Source organism: Crotalus tigris, unplaced genomic scaffold, assembly GCF_016545835.1.
Source record: "Crotalus tigris isolate CLP2741 ecotype Arizona unplaced genomic scaffold, ASM1654583v1 scf7180000017550.10884619, whole genome shotgun sequence".
NCBI lineage: Eukaryota > Metazoa > Chordata > Lepidosauria > Squamata > Viperidae > Crotalus > Crotalus tigris.
The window spans coordinates 6,485,273-6,502,639 of NW_024096468.1; the positions used below are offsets into that span (position 1 = coordinate 6,485,273).

The following is a 17,367-nucleotide window of genomic DNA, read 5'->3' on the forward strand; positions in this document are numbered from 1 at the left end:
GCTCAAGGTTGACTCAGCCTTCCATCCTTCTGAGGTCAGTAAAATGAGGACCCAGATTGTTGGGGATGATATGCTGACTCTGTAAACCACTTAGAGAGGGCTAATAAAGCACTATGAAGTGGTATATAAGTGTAAGTGCTATCGCTAATAGTTGCTAAATGAATAGTTGTTAAGTTGAGAACTACCTATACCGGGCTGCAAAATTCTCAGTGACCACTAGATGGCAGCAATGGTAGAATTGTCTGAGTTTCTTTTTGGCTTTCTAGTGGACTGCAGATTTCTGCAGATTGATATCTGGTAGCCCCAAGGTCGCTTATCCAGAGTCTGTCTTCCTCCCTGGTCATTATCACTGCATTGGCACAAATCGATAACTACCCATGACTGACAGTCTCTATTTTTGATGGGTTATATTTCTAGCCCATTATGCTGTCTCTTGGCTTATCTCGTGCGCCAGACATTTCCTTTTATTCCAGGAAAAATAAAAGAAAGGATCCATTTGAGCAAATGGAACTGAAAAGCGATCTTACCAGGTTACAGAAACTGGTAAAAAAAATAAGAGCATCTTGCTTTGGGATTGAATCACACCAAGTGGGCCAGACCTCTCTGCCGATTTTTTGACTAGCGTCAGACTGAAATATTGTCTCCACGCATCCATGCATCCGAGAAAGGCATCCTTAGAGGATTTTCTGCTGCCTTGGCAATGAACGATAGGGATTTCTAGCATTTGAAAGAAACCACTCCATCCCTCTCTGCGTGGAGCAATGTCGCAAAACAGAGAGGATTTCCCAGCTAAGATGGCATAAAATCTCATCTAGTTGTTGTTGTTGTTGTTGTTGTTCCAGATTCGGAGAGGAATAGCAGGGACATTCTAGTCTGGGATGAACTTGGCTTCATGTTGTTGCCTCAGTCTGGAGAGTTGGCAGATCAGTTCCTTCAACAGTTTTGCACTCTGTTTCTCCTCCCTCCCTCTCTCTCTTTTTCTCTCTCTCTCTTTGCCTCCTCCCCCTCTCTCTGTCCTCCCTCCCTCCCTCTCCCTCTCTTTCTCCTCTCTCTCTCTCTCTCTCTCTCTCTCTCTCTCTCTCTCTCCCCTTCTCTTTTTCTCTCTCTCCAATGCACCAAGGAATTAGTCTCTAGCCTTAATGCTGACTAACAACAGAGGCAGCTACTGCCGTTGTCTCTTACCCTCTATTTGTCCCTGAGAGAAAGCACAGAAAGCCCATTTTTGGACCTGGAGGAGGAGGAAGAGGAGGACGGGGCAGTATGGCTTCTAAGAAAACCCCAGGCCAGAGGAAATGGGAGCTAGTGAGATGGTAAGTGATACTGGGATAGCCCCGAGTGATGCAGAACCGGAAGCCATAGGGAGCCCAACTTCTTCCTACCCTGGAGAAAAGCTCTGGAGGAAGACTCCAAGAGTGATCATTAGCTCTGCTTTAAAACCAAAAAGGGAAAAAGAAAAGATTTTGAATTTTGAAAAAAAAAAGGCCAACCTGGACTTGGGTTAGTTGCCTAAACAAGGGGGCATCTGGGAACTTGGAGCCAGGGTTCCAGGGAGACTTCCCACTTGGAAGAGCTGAGGGAAGCAGGTCGAATTAGTAGTTTGGTGGTGTGGTTAGATCACCTCTTCCAACTGCTCTCTTCTGGAGGAGCAATAGCTATTGGAGGGTCTTAACAATGCCGCTGTTTGCAAATACAAGTATGCCATAACTGGAAGTAAAATATTTAGGAAAGTAATGTATTTGGACATAAGAATGAGAAAGTTTATTTATTTGCTAGATTTTTATCCTGCCTTTATTACTTTATGAATAACTCAAGGTGACAAACATACATAACACTTTCTCCTCCTCCTCCTCCTCCTCCTCCTCCTCCTCCTCCTCCTCCTCCTCCTCTTCCTCCTCCTCCTCCTTTCCCCCACCACAAAAACTCTGGTGAGGATGATTGGCCCAAAATCATCCAGCTGACTTTTATGCATAAATTCAGAGTCTCTTGGTTATTGGCCCCAAGTCACCTAACCAGCTTTCATACCTAAGGCAGGACTAGAACTCACAATCTCCTGGTTTCTAGGCCAGAACCTTAATTGCTAGGCCAAACTGACTCTCTAAATTGTCTTTGCAGCTCTACAAATTGTCTCTTGTAGCACAGTTCTTAGAAAAATGAGGCTTAGATTACACAACAGAACTTTGGGTTACCAATCCAACAGGTTATGAATAACTTAATTTCTCAACTTTTTGCACTGAGCACCATCTATTGGTAGTTATCATTGTCTGGACTGCCTGTCATTCATCCCTCTTGAATTTTTCCTTTTAGCAACAATTGCAAGGAAATATTGTACACATTCTGGTGGAAGATTGCAACCCATTTAATCTTGAGCACTAATAAATTAGTTAGTTTTTTAGGTGCCACAAGACTATCTGTTCTTGGGACTGAAGGACTTATGAATGAAAAGACAATTCATTGTGTATACACATGTGGAAAAAGTTCTCATACAAGGGAGAGTTATACTCTGTTGCTTTGAGGGTAGGACACAAATTAATGTCCTCCATTAGCTTAAAAGAACAAAATGACTCAATCTGAGTCAATTACTGGTGATGTCAGATCCACCATCTTCGGGTTGGTGTTTTGCTGGCATCTTCTCATTAAAGGACTAGGGGAGGGGACAAATAGATAATTAACCTGTATGCATTTTGTGTGGGAATTCAGGAGGGGGGGATAATATCTGAAGAAAAGCAGATCAATGTGGAACTGGTTTGTGCCAGGCATCTTCAAGGCCATTTACTCTGAGGGTGGACATCTACCCGGCCAAACACCTCAGTGTTCCCAAAACACTGGCTGGGTTTGAACTGGTCATGGAGGAAGGGGTGGAAATGAAGGCCATAGTTTTGTATTGATGAGTGGGGAACTCAGATTCCGCCTGATTTTACTGCAACCATCATCTCTTAGTAAAAGTACCTTTCACTTTAACCAAATGGAGTCGAAAGTTTTTCTTCCCTAAGGGATCAGACGGGGGGGGGGGGGGTGTCTGACAGGTGAATTCATGGACATTTTAAAATTTTATTTTTGGCTTTCTAGTCTACATACAATTTTAGCATTTCCTGTCAAATAACAATCAGGTCTAATCCTGCTTAGGTTTTCAAACATCTTAGAAGATGGCAGCAACAGATATTTCTGCATTATCAAGTAAATTACACGGCTACTAGAAATCAATTTTGATGTTTTTCCATTTTGAAAAAAAGGGGGGGATATTTAAATTTCAGGATGAGCTTGCAAAGTTTGAGAGGCCATAAAATGAGTTATGAAGTTGCTGGAGGAGCATATGTGGTCCTGGATTGGAAATGCCAATCTTTGATCAATAGTGGGAGGACTAATTTTGAGAAGGAGATGTGGGATTTAAAGAATTAAAAAACAAAGAACAACAACCAGTGTTTAAAGCTCTATATCTATATCTGTCTATCTACACACACACACAAACACATATACATATACCTACACTTATACGTACACATACAGATACATATATATATATATATAATGTCAAAATAATGATCACCAAGAGAATATCTATCAAAAATAGAATTTAATCCACCAAGCTTTTGTCAAATACATTTGACATCGTCAGGGTTAAAAGGCAAACGCCGGGGGAAGTCTTATATACAGTTGTTTAATGCCTGTTAATGTATATATATATCGACACATATACACACACTCACACGACTTTAAATCAGTTTTTTACTCTAGGTGACTGCATCAGACTGGCTCTGTAGAATGTCTTCTGTCTGAGAAAAGGCCACCCTCATCCCTACTAGAGTTCCAGATAATAATAATAATAATAATAATAATAATAATAATAATGTTGGAAGGGACCTTGGAGGTCATCTAGTCCAACCCCCCTGCTCAGGCAGGAAACCCTATACCATTTCGGACAAATGGCTGTCCAGTCTCTTCTTAAAAACTTCCAGTGTTGGAGCATTCACCACTTCTGGAGGCAGGTAGTTCCACTGGTTAATTGTTCCAACTGTCATGTTAGAACTGTCAACTGTTATGAAGACTTGGGGCTTTGGGAACATGCTTCTTCTGCTTGGATGTAGGAGACACATTCTTGATTTTACTTCCCTAAATTGCCAATCCAATGGTGAGATTTTAATGTTATTTGTTTCTATGCTGCCTTTATTATTTTTATAAATAATTCAGGGCATACAATGTTATTTCCTCCTCCTATTTTCCCCACAACAACTGTGAGGTGTTGAGAGGTGAATTGGGCTGAGAGAGAATGACTGGCCCAAAGTCACCCAGCCGGCTTTCATGCCAAACGCGGGACTGGAACTCACCGTCTCCTAGTGATTGGCCCAAAGTTTCCCAACTATCTGTCTTTCATGCCTAAGGCAGGACTAGAACTTACAGTCTCCTGTTTTCTAGCCTGATGCTTTAACCACTAGACCAGGGGTTGGCAACCTTGGCTCTTTTATGACTTGTGGACTTCAACTCTTAGAATTCCTGAGCCAGCAATGCTGGCTCAGGAATTCTGGGAGTTGAAGTCCACGAGTCATGAAAGAGCCAAGGTTGCCTATCCCTGCCCTAGACCAAACTGGCTCTATGAATAAAAGACTTCAGGACAGTTATTTTATTTATTTATTTTAGGAAATTTATATCGCCGCCTACTCGCACAGTTAGTTATTTTCCGCTTCTAAATAGTTCTTATCTCTGATTTTTTTTAAAGATTTACATACTTTTCTATATTTTTGCTGTGGGAATGATAGTTTTGGCTGCAGCATTTTCTAATCAGGAATCAAAGCGGACTTTCCCAAAACAACAGGGAATACGGGTAACTGTCCAGGGTCCTTAAATTGTATGCACACCAAGCGGAAAACATAAACAAAAGATGCTGCCTCATATTCTGGTAGACTAGTAGCTGATTTGGAAGCAGAGTAGAATTGGGCCTGATCGGATGAGAAACCATCAGGAAAGCCCAGAACTGTAGGCTAGTGTAGGATATTAAATATTCAGGAATAAGACTATGGAGAAAAGCAAAGTTTTACATTTAGGCAGAAAAAAAAACACCAAAGGTACAAGTACAGACTAGGTGAGACCTGGCTCAAAAAGAGTAACTGTGAGAGGGACCTTGGAGTCCTAGTGGACTTGACCATGAGCCAGCAATGTGCAGCAGCAGCCAAAAAAGCTAATACAATCCTGGGTTGTATGAACAGAGGTATAGAATCAAGATCACGCGAAGTATTAGTACCGCTTTATAAAACCCTAGTAAGACCACACCTGGAATACTGCAGCCAATGTTGGTCACCATATCACAAAAAAGATGTTGAGAGTCTGGAAAAAATTCAGAGAAGAGCAACTAAGATGATCAAAGGCCTGGAGACTGAAACATATAAAGAACAGCTGCAGGACTTGAGTTTGGCTAGTCTAAAGAAAAGAAGAAACAGGGGCGACATGATAGTAGTATTCCAGTATTTGAGGGGCTGCCACAAAGAAGAGGGGGTCACATTATTCACCAAATCACCAGAGTGCAGGACAAGAAACAATGGATGGAAACTAATCAAGGAGAGAAGCAATCTAGAATTAAGGAGAAACTTCCTAACAGTGAGGACAATTAACCAGTGGAACAGCTTGCTTCCAGAAATCATGGATGCTCCATCACTGGAGATTTTTAAAGCTAGACAGTCACTTGTCTGAGATGGTATACGTTCTCCTGCTTAAGCGTGGGGCTGGACTAGAAGACCTCCAAGGTCCCTTCCAGCTCTATTCTATTCTATACATCACTTCCATATTTGATGCCAAGAAAACTGTATGGCTTGAGTTTAGCTACCTGGCTAATCTAGTATGATGTATTCAATCTGGTTCTGGGGAAAAGTGTTTTCTCACCAACTTTTATTTAATTCTTTTAATGGGTGATTCTGAGGTTTGAACCTAGAACCTTTGAGGTCCAAAGTAGAAGCTCTGCCATAGATCAGCCCTTCCAGAGACAGGATAACTGGCAGTTAAAGAAAAGGCTCTGGAGCCCCATAGCTCATGCCCCAGAGGCAGTCTTTGAAATGCTAATTTGCACATTGGCCTTACCAGGCTATGTCCATTGACAGTGGGTTCAACTGTGGTTAGTGATCACTCTCTCAGTGGAAAATGCAAGAGCCTAAGTCCAAACAGAATAAAATTTGGGCTCCGTTTTCTCTTGTTTTTCATCAGAAGATGCTGGACAGGGGGATTGATGGAAGGAGCACCAAGGGGATGAGTTATAATGGAAAAACGTTTGAGTAGAGAAGGGTGCACTGAGATTGCTCTTTCTCTGATTGCTCATCCTTCCTCTTCCTTGGATTAAGGTTGCTTGGAAATCAGGAAGGGAGGGAGGATTTCCTAGATAGATGGATGTTACACAAAGCTTCTCCATAATCTGACTGCCTTTGGTATGTCTGATACACTAAGCTGCAGTGGGACATGAGAAATGATCAGAGCAAAGCTTGTGGCACCAACATGCACCAGTAGCGCAGTCTCTAATAGAAATGAGATTCCTTAAATCAGGGGGGTCTTCGAACTTGGCCCTTTTATGACTTATGGACTTCAACTCCCAGAATTCCTCAGCCAGCATGCCTGGCTGAGGAATTCTGGGAGTTGAACTCCACAAGTCATAAAAGGGCCAAGTTTGAAGACCCCTGCCTTAGACAATGGAGACCAAGGAGTTGGACTCCAGTTCCATTCATCCCGAAACAGGCATTGAGGATGATGGGATCTGAAGTCCAACTGTGAAGGAGCTGGGCTTAGGTGGTCCAACCTGATCTTAAACATCTTGTTCAGATAGATATGGATGCACAGACTCTGGAAAAGAGCCTGCCACAGTTGCATAGGGCTAGGACCAAGCCAGAGAATTTAACTTTTTTGCAACTGGGGGTGAGGATTGGAAGATCTAAATTTTTTAAAACAGTTTTTTGATGCTGCAAGCCATGTTGGTTAGGTGGATCTTTCTGAATTAGAAAGTATGCCTGCTTAGAATCTTGTCAGTGGAATGAATTATTTATTGATTATTCTCACTCTTCTTCTGAGTCGTTGCTTCTATTTGTTATTTATCACTGCAGTAGCCCTGTATGGTGAGCTTAGCATGGAAATAAAGTCTTGGCTCAAGACCACTGACTGCCTAGATATTATAATAATAATAATAATAATAATAATAATAATAATAATAATAATAATAATAATAATGATGATGATGATGTGCGATGATCCATAATAATAATAATAATAATAATAATAGTAATAATAGAAAGACTGTGGCAAAGGCAAGCAAGGATAGTACCAATAGTAATCCCAAAACAACTAGAGCACCACTTGAATACCATTGGCATTGACAAATTCGCTATTAGTCAATTGCAAAAGGCAGCCTTACTAGGAACTGCTTCCATCTGCGACGATATCTGTAATACCATCAAACATCCACATCTGGCTTCAGAGAGTATAAAAATCCACTTCCTACATGTGCTCAGCCCCTTTTTTCACTTCTCTTGCTGCCATCTTCCTGTCTGGCTCTCCTCTCCAATAAACTACAACTTTCTTCCCAAAGCAGGTGCCATGTTTATTTCCCAGCTGGGATGAACCAGGATGAAGACTTTTCTTCCAACAGTTGTCCCAAAGGTGCTTTTTCAAAAGGCAACTGGGCTTACTTTGTTTTTGCTTGAAGACGTTTCACTTCTCAGCCAAGAAGCTTCTTCGGCGTACAGTCACCTTTTGAAAAAGCACCTCTGGGACTAAAATCAGGCACATAAATGCACAGACGTGGACACACAAAAATCTTCGCCTCACATTGTGGGGCAAAAGATGTTGCAGGAAGAAACAAAAAAATCCCTCCCTTTCTCTCTCCCCCTTTTTTTCTTTCTCCTTTTCTTTTGAATGAAGGATGATTCTCCTGAGCAAAGCGTTAGAAGGGCATAAATGTCATCATGATCAGATTTTGCAAAAAAAGAAGAAGAGCACAAGCGGAAATTACAACGAAGATATTATTCTCTGGAATGTGCTTTTCAAGCACAGCTCATCCGAATCCAAAACCTTTTTTGGGGATTGTCTTTCCATCTCTCCCCAGCCATAATTCGCCACAGTTGGTTGCGTTCACACACGTTTAACTTGGTTGCTAAAGAAACTGTTTCTTCCCCCAGGCTCCAGATGAGCCTCTGATATATCACATAGGACAGGAATCGTACGTCTACATGCAGGGACACTATTTTTCACCTTATCGAGTTTTATTATTTTATCATTTTCCTTCCCCGGGTATTATTAATCCTTGTTAGCCATCCAGAGTTGCTGGGGGAAGCAGGAAATCTTCTAAATGGATTAAACAAAGAAACGTATAAATAACACATTTTCTGGCTTTGACCAAGATATTGAATTAATTATTAGGAAAGAGCTAGCCAATTTGTAAACAGAGGAATGATTGAATCATACCCTTTTTTGGGGTTGCACTGAAGGATGGGAAGAGATGAGACAGACAGTTAAGTGTTTTTGAGTAGATATCTATCTCATCTCTTCCCGTTCTTCCATATCTGTAGTCCTCAACTTACAACCACAGTTGGGGCCAGAATTTCCGTTGCTAAGCAAAGTCGCTGTTAAGTGAGTTGCTCCCAATTTAATGACATTCCCCCCCCCGGTTGTTAAGCGATCGCTGGAGTTGTTAAGTGAATCCCGTGGTTATTAAGCAAATCTGTCTTTTCCCGTTGACTTTGCTTGTCAGAAATTAGCTGGGAAGGTTGCAGAAAGGATCACATGACCTGGGATGCTGTGACCATCGTAAATACGTGCTGGTTGGTAAGAACTCAAGTTCTAATCATGTGACTGTGGGGATGCTGCAATAGTTGTAAACTTGTAAATGTGAGGACCAGTCACTTTTTCCAGGGTCATTATAACTTTGGTTGCTAAACAAATGGTTGTAAGTCAAGGACTACCTACAGTCTTCACTGTGCAATTGATGGCCCACCTTTAAACTGGAGGTTTTTAAGAAGAGATTGGACAGTCATTGGTCTGAAATGATATAGGGTTTCCTGCTTGAGCAGGGGGTTGGACTAGAAGACCTCCAAGGACCCTTCCAGCTCTGTTACTTTCTTACTCTAGCACTAGAGGGCAGGACAAGAAACAATGGTTGGAAACTGATCAAAGAGAGAAGCAACCTGGAATTAAGGAGAAACTTCCTGACAATGGGGACAATTAACCAGTGGAATAGCTTGCCTCCAGAAATCGTGGGCGCTCCATCATTGGAGATTTTTAAGAAGAGGCTAAACAGTCACTTGTCTGAGATGGTATAGGTTCTCCTGCTTATGCATGGGGGGGCTGGATTAGAAGACCTCCAAGGTCCCTTCCAGTTTCTATTCTATTCTATTCTATTCTATTCTATTCTATTCTATTCTATTCTATTCTATTCTATTCTATTCTATTCTCTCTGTTTCCTTTCTGTTGAGTACAACTATAAAGAGGCATTCTTAGGAGAGTTAAAGAGTTCAAGATGGTAGTTGTGATTTTGTGACCAAGGCTCCACCCCTTTGTGTATGATATCAGCTTATATAGAATAGAATAGAATAGAATAGAATAGAATAGAATAGAATAGAATAGAATAGAATAGAATAGAATAGAATAGAGCTGGAAGGGACCTTGGAGGTCTTCTAGTCCAGCCCCCTACTCAAGCAAGAGAACCACCTTATACCACATCAGACATGTGATATTTACATAGGGGTGGGGCTTTGATCGCCCAATCATACCCACCATCTTGAAAAACCCTCTCCCTGTGGGTGGCCCTGCCTATCCTCTTACGTGTCAGCAACCAACAGTTCCAAGCAAAGAATATCTACTGCATGCATCCAGCAGCTTCTGTCATAGAAGAAACATCTGCCAGTTCTTTGTCTCACATTGGAGCTAGTAATTAAAGGGGACCATTTAAAAACACAGGATGCCCCCGTCCTCTGATCCTAACCTTTGATCCTTTTTCGCTGCTTTCACAGCTGCTCTTTTCATCCTCCCCTCCTCATTCTCCGGGTTTGTCGTGTAAAACATATGCCATCTGTCCAATTTCATTCACTTTCAATCTCTGCTTTCCTGCCCTTCCCTTCTCCCCAAGGAATACCATCACCATAATTATTCGTTTACACCGAGCCTCTTGATGGTAAACATTTCATATGTAAATGAGGCCACATTAACTCCCGGCTCCTGATTACCAAAAGGAAGACGGGGAGGAAGCACCAGGAACCCTTGTAATTACAGACATTTTGGCTCCCTCCCAGTTCAAGAAACACACCCTAATTGAAGTAACGAGGCATGATTTGTGCCTGTAATGTTATTTAATAAGTTTCTACATCTGCCGTGGCTTTGGGAATGCGATTAGAAGGGCAATAACAATGGAGGGAATGTGTGATGTCTCCTTTTGTCAGGGCATTCAGAGAGAAAGAGAAAAAGAGAGAAAGAGAGAGAGAAAGAGAGAGAGAGAGGGAGGGAGGGAGGGAGGGAGGGAGGGAGGGAGGGAGGGAGGGAGAGAGAGAGAGAGAGAGAGAGGGAGATTGTATCTCCCCCCCATAAATTCAGTTTGTTACAGCAGGAGGTGCGATCCATATTTTTTGCTCAGCAAGTCCTTAACATACATTTTAGTGGCATCAGGGATTGTAAACTAGCACTGCTGAAACTGATGAGATAAGGGAAGAACATGACAGAACAGAAAATAATAGAATAGAACAGTAGAATAATGACATGGAATTTAGAACAGAACAGAATAGAATAGAGTAGAATAAACTAGACTAGACTAGACTAGAAAAGAGCAGAACAGAACAGAATAGAGGATGCTGCGATGGCCACAAGTGCGAGGACCCATCATATACGTCACTTTTTTTCAGTACTGTTGTAACTTCGAACAGTTGCTAAATGAATAGTGTAAGTCGAGGACTACCTGTAATCAGTATAGCTCTTCAGGTATTGTCCCTTTGCTGATTCCTGTATAACTGGAGGACTAAAAATATAACCCTTTCTTTCTTTCTTTCTTTCTTTCTTTCTTTCTTTCTTTCTTTCTTTCTTTCTTTCTTTCTTTCTTTCTTTCTTCCTTCCTTCCTTCCTTCCTTCCTTCCTTCTTCCTTTTCTCTCTCTCTCTCTCTGTTTCTTTCTTTCTTTCTTTCTTTCTTCCCTCCCTTTCTTTCTTCTTTCTTTCTTTCTTTCTTTCTTTCTTTCTTTCTTTCTTTCTTTCTTTCTTTCTTTCTTCCTCTTTCTTTCTCTTTCTTTCTTTCTTTCTTTCTTTCTTTCTTTCTTTCTTTCTTTCTTTCTTTCTTTCTTTCTTTCTTTCTTTCTTCTTTCCTTCCCTCCCTGCCTCCCTCCCTCCCTCCCTTTCTTCCTTCCTTCCTTCCTTCCTGCCTGCCTGCCTGCCTTCCTTCCTTATTTGCCGGCCATCTCGTATCCAATGATATTGAAAAGCATTAATATCATCATTTAAACACAGCAAATAAATAAAAACATTAACAGATAAAAATCAAGGAGACACAATGGTAAGAAGGGGGCCTGACACACAGCTCAGCAGTTCACAGAAATAATGCTTGGAAAAGGAAAGTGGAGAAAAATAATGGATCTTGGAAGGGAGAAAAACGCCGAGACAATGAATGAATGAACCCTACTTCTATCTGCTATGAGCGAAGCAGTCTTCATGCTGATAGAACATAATACCTACGTAGCCTTTCTAAAATTGGCTTTACAAACGATGCACATAGCTAGGCCTTTAAGTACAAATTTTATCTGAGTCATCGGGCTTTCAAAGATGCATTTGAGTTAGAGAATTAAAAAGTAAGCTTCTGGCAAGGCTTGATGTTTTTTTTAAAATTTTTCTAGAATTGTCTGATCCATTTAGTATTTCTAAGAAAATGTACACTCAGCCTAACATGAAGGAGAACTGATGGTTTTAATATAGGATTAAAGCCCCAGGCAGCTCTACAAAATTCAGGAAGTGGTCCTATCGCTTGGGAAGAAGAACAGATGTGGGGTTTGCTAAAATATACTTCAGTGACTTCCTCTTATAAGCTTTTTCCTAGAGCAGCTCCATGAATTATGAGCTGCAAGGGAGATTTTTTTTTTGGATAGGGAGAGTTGAAAGCAAAAATGTCATAGGTTCAGGAGTACACATCAGAGATAGCGGGCTCAACAATTTCAGAAGTTATTACGGTACTTTCCGGCGTATAAGACGACTTTTGAAAGCGTTGAAATTGGCGCCGAAGTTGGGGGTTGTCTTATATGCCGAGTCGTCTTATACGCTGGAAATAACGGTAGTTTCCAGCGTATAAGACGACTTTCTAGGCATGGGACTCGGTGCCAAAGTCAGGGATCGTCTTATACGCTGGGTCGCCTTATACGCCGGAATATATGGTAATATACATATGTACTGGTAGTGCTTGACTTACAATAATTCGTTTAGTGAGTGTTCAAAATTACGATGTCATTGAAATAAGTGTCTTATGACCGTTTCTCACATTTATGACCGTTGTAGCATCCCCCTGGTCACGTGATCAAAATTCAGACGCTTGGCAACTGGCTCATATTTATGACTGTCACCGTGTACCCGGGGTCATGTGATCACCTTTTGTGACCTTCTGACAAGCAAAGTCAATGCGGAAGCCAGATTCACTTTACAACTGGGAAGCCAGATTCACTTAACAACTTAATAACAGCAGTGGTTCACTTAACAACTGTGGCAAGAAAGGTTGTAAAATGGGGCAAAGCTCACTGAACAACTTTCTCGCTTTGCAAGGTAAATTTGGGGCTCAGTTGTGTGGTTGAACGTTGAGGACTATCTGTATGCATAAAATCATTGGTGGGAATGGAGGACAAATTAATTGGATATGAATTGTTATACTGTCCCTCCAGTTTTTGCACCCTGATCTGGAATAAATTGGGTAGAACGTAACTTTCACTTTCTAGAACTTTCTGATAAGTTTTGCAAAAGAAAAACATTCCTTGTCATGTGTGCAAATTTTCCCACGTTTTTTCTTTTGGTTAAATGAGCAAATTGTTATGGAGATAGACTAGGGGGGGGGGGAAACAGCTGGGAAAAATGTAAATCTGAATAAAAACAAAGTGGACAGATTTCACCCATCTTTATGAGTCAGAACTTTGGAAAATGCTTAATATTATTAGGTTAAAATACCATAATTGATGTGTTCACAGAATAAACTATGCACAAACAATGTAATCACAGTTTGACTCAACTAATGGTTGAGTTTTCATAGCACAGGTAGTCCTCGATTTATAACCATTCATTTAGTGACTGTTGCAATGGTACTGAAAAAAATTAGAATAGAATAGAATAGAATAGAATAGAATAGAACAGAATAGAATAGAGTAGAATAACTTTATTGTCACTTTGAATGTACACTAATCAGCATACATTAAAATGAAATTTTGTTGCATACAGCTCTCAAAGGGTCACCACCTCCAATATACACTATATAAATATATCAGAAATGAATGAATGAATGAATGAATGAATAAATACAGAATTATGCATATACCCACATATATTATATGACACAGAGAAACAACACAGTCTACTTTGGGTTATGTATACATGTGCCTGGTGAGAAAAATGAATCTTGCGAGTTTACAAGACGGATGGCATAAGGAACAAAGCTGTGGGAGAATCTAGTAGTCCTACTATAAATACTTCAAAACCTCCTCCCAGAGGGGAGCAAAAGAAACAGACCGTAAAGTGGGTGTGTGGGGTTTCTAACAATGCTTTGAACTCTAATCTCATAGTGCTTATAAGCTGCATCCTGAATACCAGGAAGTCAGCTAATGACTGGTGCTTGCACTATGACTGGCGCGGCATCCCCATGGTCACATGATCAAAATTTGGGTGCTTAGCAACCAGCATGTATTTATGACAGTTGCAGCATCCCAGGGTCATGTGGTCACCATTTGCGGCCTTCCCAGCCAACTTCCGACAAGCAAAATGAATGGGGGAAGCCGGATTCACTTAATGACACCATGACTCACTTAACAACTGCAGTGACTTATTTAACAACCATGACCAAAAGGTTGTAAAATCAGGTATTACTCCTTTAACAACTGCCTTGCTTACAGCAGAAGTTCTGCTCCCAACTGTGGTCGTAAGTTGAGGACTACCTCTATACAAGATAGGTTCCTAGGAACTCTGAACCACAAAACTACTCATGCCTGCTCTAACCTAGTCTAGCATGCTGTGTGAACCAACCACTAAATCATACAATTACTTCGCAGAGGTAGCTTGAGGAGAAATTTGAGAGCAGATGTCTACCTCTCCTGGAAAAATAAGCGAGGCCACCAAATGTCAAAATTTGGGCTTGTTGTAGTTTGAGGAATGTGAGGTGATTCATTCCTTCAGCAGTGGAATGACTAAACTGAATATTTTCAGCTGCATCTACCTCAGTAATGCCATGTTAACCAGGCATATTTCTCTGGGGCTTTAGGCACATAGAAATGACAGCCGATTTATTTTTCTAGGTAGGGATGCTGAAATTCAGAGATTTGATCCGTAAGGTTTTCAAATAGTGTGCTTATTTTTTTTTCCAGAAGCTCAATTTACAGGTAGACCATGAGATTCATACTTACCGGTACTGGTTGTTCATATATACCGTATCAATCTCTCTTACAACACTATTTTATATATATTATTGAATTCATATTGTATAGAAGTTCTATTTTAATGGATTGCACATCCTTCCCTTGAGAACCATGCCATTGGAAAGATGTTAAATCAACATTTTAAATAACCAATAAAAAAACCCCAAGCTCTAGAAATACAATTTATCCAAGCACCGGGCAGATAAATGTGCCTTATTTTTAGTGGTTGCAATTGCTGAACAATTACAAAACCAGAGGCCTGCTGAAATCAGATAGGCATCTATCAATTAACTAAGATTTACATTTTGCCCCTCTCCAGCTTATTTCATCTATTTTTGCTGGTAGCATTATATAATGCAGCAAGAGTCTGCATTTTTTAAAAGGCATTTTAGTTTGCCATTTTTAAATGTGCCTGTATTCTTTAAGCTGAACACGACTAAGTCAACTGTCTCCCTGCAATTCCTGTTTTTCTTTTACTATGTTATACTTCTAAGGCTCCTTACATGCTTGGGATTTTTTTTTATAGGTAGTTCTGGAGTTGCGACTGTAATGGAGTCTGCCCATTATCGTCATAACTTGCGAGTGTTGTACATTGGGATACTCATGTGAGCAACCCAATTTTAAAACCTTTTTATGCATCGGCCGTTAAGCAAATGCTGAGGCCATAAACTGAGTGCTGTGGTCGTTAAGAGAAAGCAAAGGTTTGCTATGGGCCAGATTTGCTGAAAACTGGAAGTAAAAATGCGTATGTCATGGTTCCGATGGATGACACCTGTAGAAATAAGAACTCTGAGGCAACTGCTTTCCTCAAAGAACAATTTTAATGGTTACATAATATCAGCACGAACATAGGTGAAACCAAGACTGGAAGTCCCCCCTGAAAGGTTACAAAGTAAAAGTTAAACTTCTCACCCACTAAATATGTAATAAATCACATTTCCATTAACACCTTTGGCGGGCTCTCTAATGGCAGTTCTAGCCCGCCAAATGCTTGAGCAATTTGACCTTGGTTCCCACAAAAAAGTTATTGTTATGACTGAACTAGAAGAATGCATCTCCCCTCTCCGCTTAGCAGTGGCAAGCCGAAAAAACGAAGAAAGTTGGCTGTAAGCAGAGTAGTTATTGTAGGTTGGAAAGCGTGTTTTGGGAAAAACTGTCAGAAAATCCAGTCATTAGCTGTATCTGACTTTAGGGCATAGTGCTCATCTCCAATGTTGTCTGAAGACAATTTCCAGGGTCATTTGGCCAGCAGGGCTATGCATCAAAGGCCATGGAACACTGTTACCTTCCCACCGAAGTGGTACCTATTTATCTACTTGCATTTGCCTGCTTTCGAACTGCTAGGTGGGCAGGAGCTGGGGCGAGGAACAGGAGCTCACCCCATTGTGCGTAGCTTAGGTCTTGAACCCGGGCTGTCAGCTCTCCAGCTGACAAGCTCAGCGTCTTTAACCACTGAGCCATTGAGCCTCCTCAGGTCATAAGTGCCCACAGGGAAATCCGTTGTAACGTTGAACAGTCACTAAGTGACTGGTGATAAATTGAGGACTACCTCTATTTAAAAAAAATTTAAAACAGGAAGCAAGGAACTTTTAATAATACCAAATAAACACTCCCAATTAATGTCCCCCAAAATAATAAGCAGCAATTGGTTAGCTGGGTCTGTGTTCAGGTAGTCCTCAACTTACAACCAATCCTTTAGTGACCACTTGAAGTTACAACAGCGCTGAAAAAAGTGACGTACGAGCAGCTTTCATACTTATGACTGTTGCAGCATCCCCATGGTCATGTGACCAAAATTGGCAACTGGCATATACTTATGACTGTCCTGGGGTCATGTGATCTCCCATTCGCAACCTTCCCAGCTGGTTTTTATCAAGCAAAGTAAGTGGGAGAAACTAGGTTCATTTAACAACCACATGATTCACTTAACAACTTGCAGCGACTCACTTAATAACCATTGCAAATAAAGATCATAAAATCAGGCCCAATGTATTTAACAACTGCCTTGCTTAGCAATGGAAATTTTGGTCCCAATTGTGATCATAAGTTGAAGACTAGCTGTATCTGAACTCTTTGGACACTCACCATTTCCCTGAGGTTGACTCTCATGATGGAACACAACAGCGCTTTGGAAAGCTTCAAGCCACATCGTTTAAAAGTTATGCTTTAGATCAGGGGTAGGCAACCTTGGCTCTTTTATGACTCGGGGACTTCAACTCCCAGAAGTCCTGAGCCAGCATGGTTTAGAACAGTGGTTCTCAACCTGTGGGTCGGGACCCCATTTGGGGTTGAACGACCATTTCACGGGGGGTCGCCAAACAACGCAGTCCGCCATTTTTTTCCCCTTTTCCTTAGCTGTGCTACTCCCTTTTATTCTATTGGCTTTTGAAAGCCAATAGAATAGACTCTCTTGAATAGAGTCTAATTCTATTGGCTTTCAAAAGCCAATAGGAATTGTCCAGGCTGTCTCTGCCCTGCTGAGCCCGCCAAAAGTCCCATTCTGCAAACGGTGCTGCACCAGTTGAGTAGTCCTCGACTTACGACCGGTTGAGTAGTCCTCGACTTACGACTGGTTGGGGGTCGTGGCATTAAAAAGGTTGAGAACCACTGGTTTAGAATGTTTGCCCCTGGTTTAGATGTTTAATGGCCTGATGGAACAGAGACTTGAGGCATCGACACGATATCCTAGCATATGTTAATCCAATAAAATGAATCCAGATAGAGATCTTTAAAAAATAATGAGGCATGATAAGTAGGCAATTCTGGTTCCAGCTG

At 41.1% G+C, this 17,367-nt stretch overlaps 1 protein-coding gene across 5 annotated transcripts in view; it reads left to right on the forward strand.

The window, feature by feature from the left end:
• The first annotated feature begins 1,182 nt into the window (after nt 1-1,182).
• The window catches only part of RAP1GAP2 (RAP1 GTPase activating protein 2), a 325,705-nt gene continuing 309,520 nt past the window's right edge, over nt 1,183-17,367 (forward strand). For 3 of the 5 annotated variants that reach the window (XM_039341835.1, XM_039341843.1, XM_039341852.1), the window contains exon 1: nt 1,185-1,310. In XM_039341835.1, the coding sequence (XP_039197769.1) occupies nt 1,261-1,310 (50 nt within the window). In that variant the 5' untranslated portion in view covers nt 1,185-1,260. Of the gene's footprint in view, nt 1,311-17,367 lie in introns of all 5 variants that reach the window. The other 2 variants (XM_039341916.1, XM_039341924.1) reach the window with 2 other exon arrangements.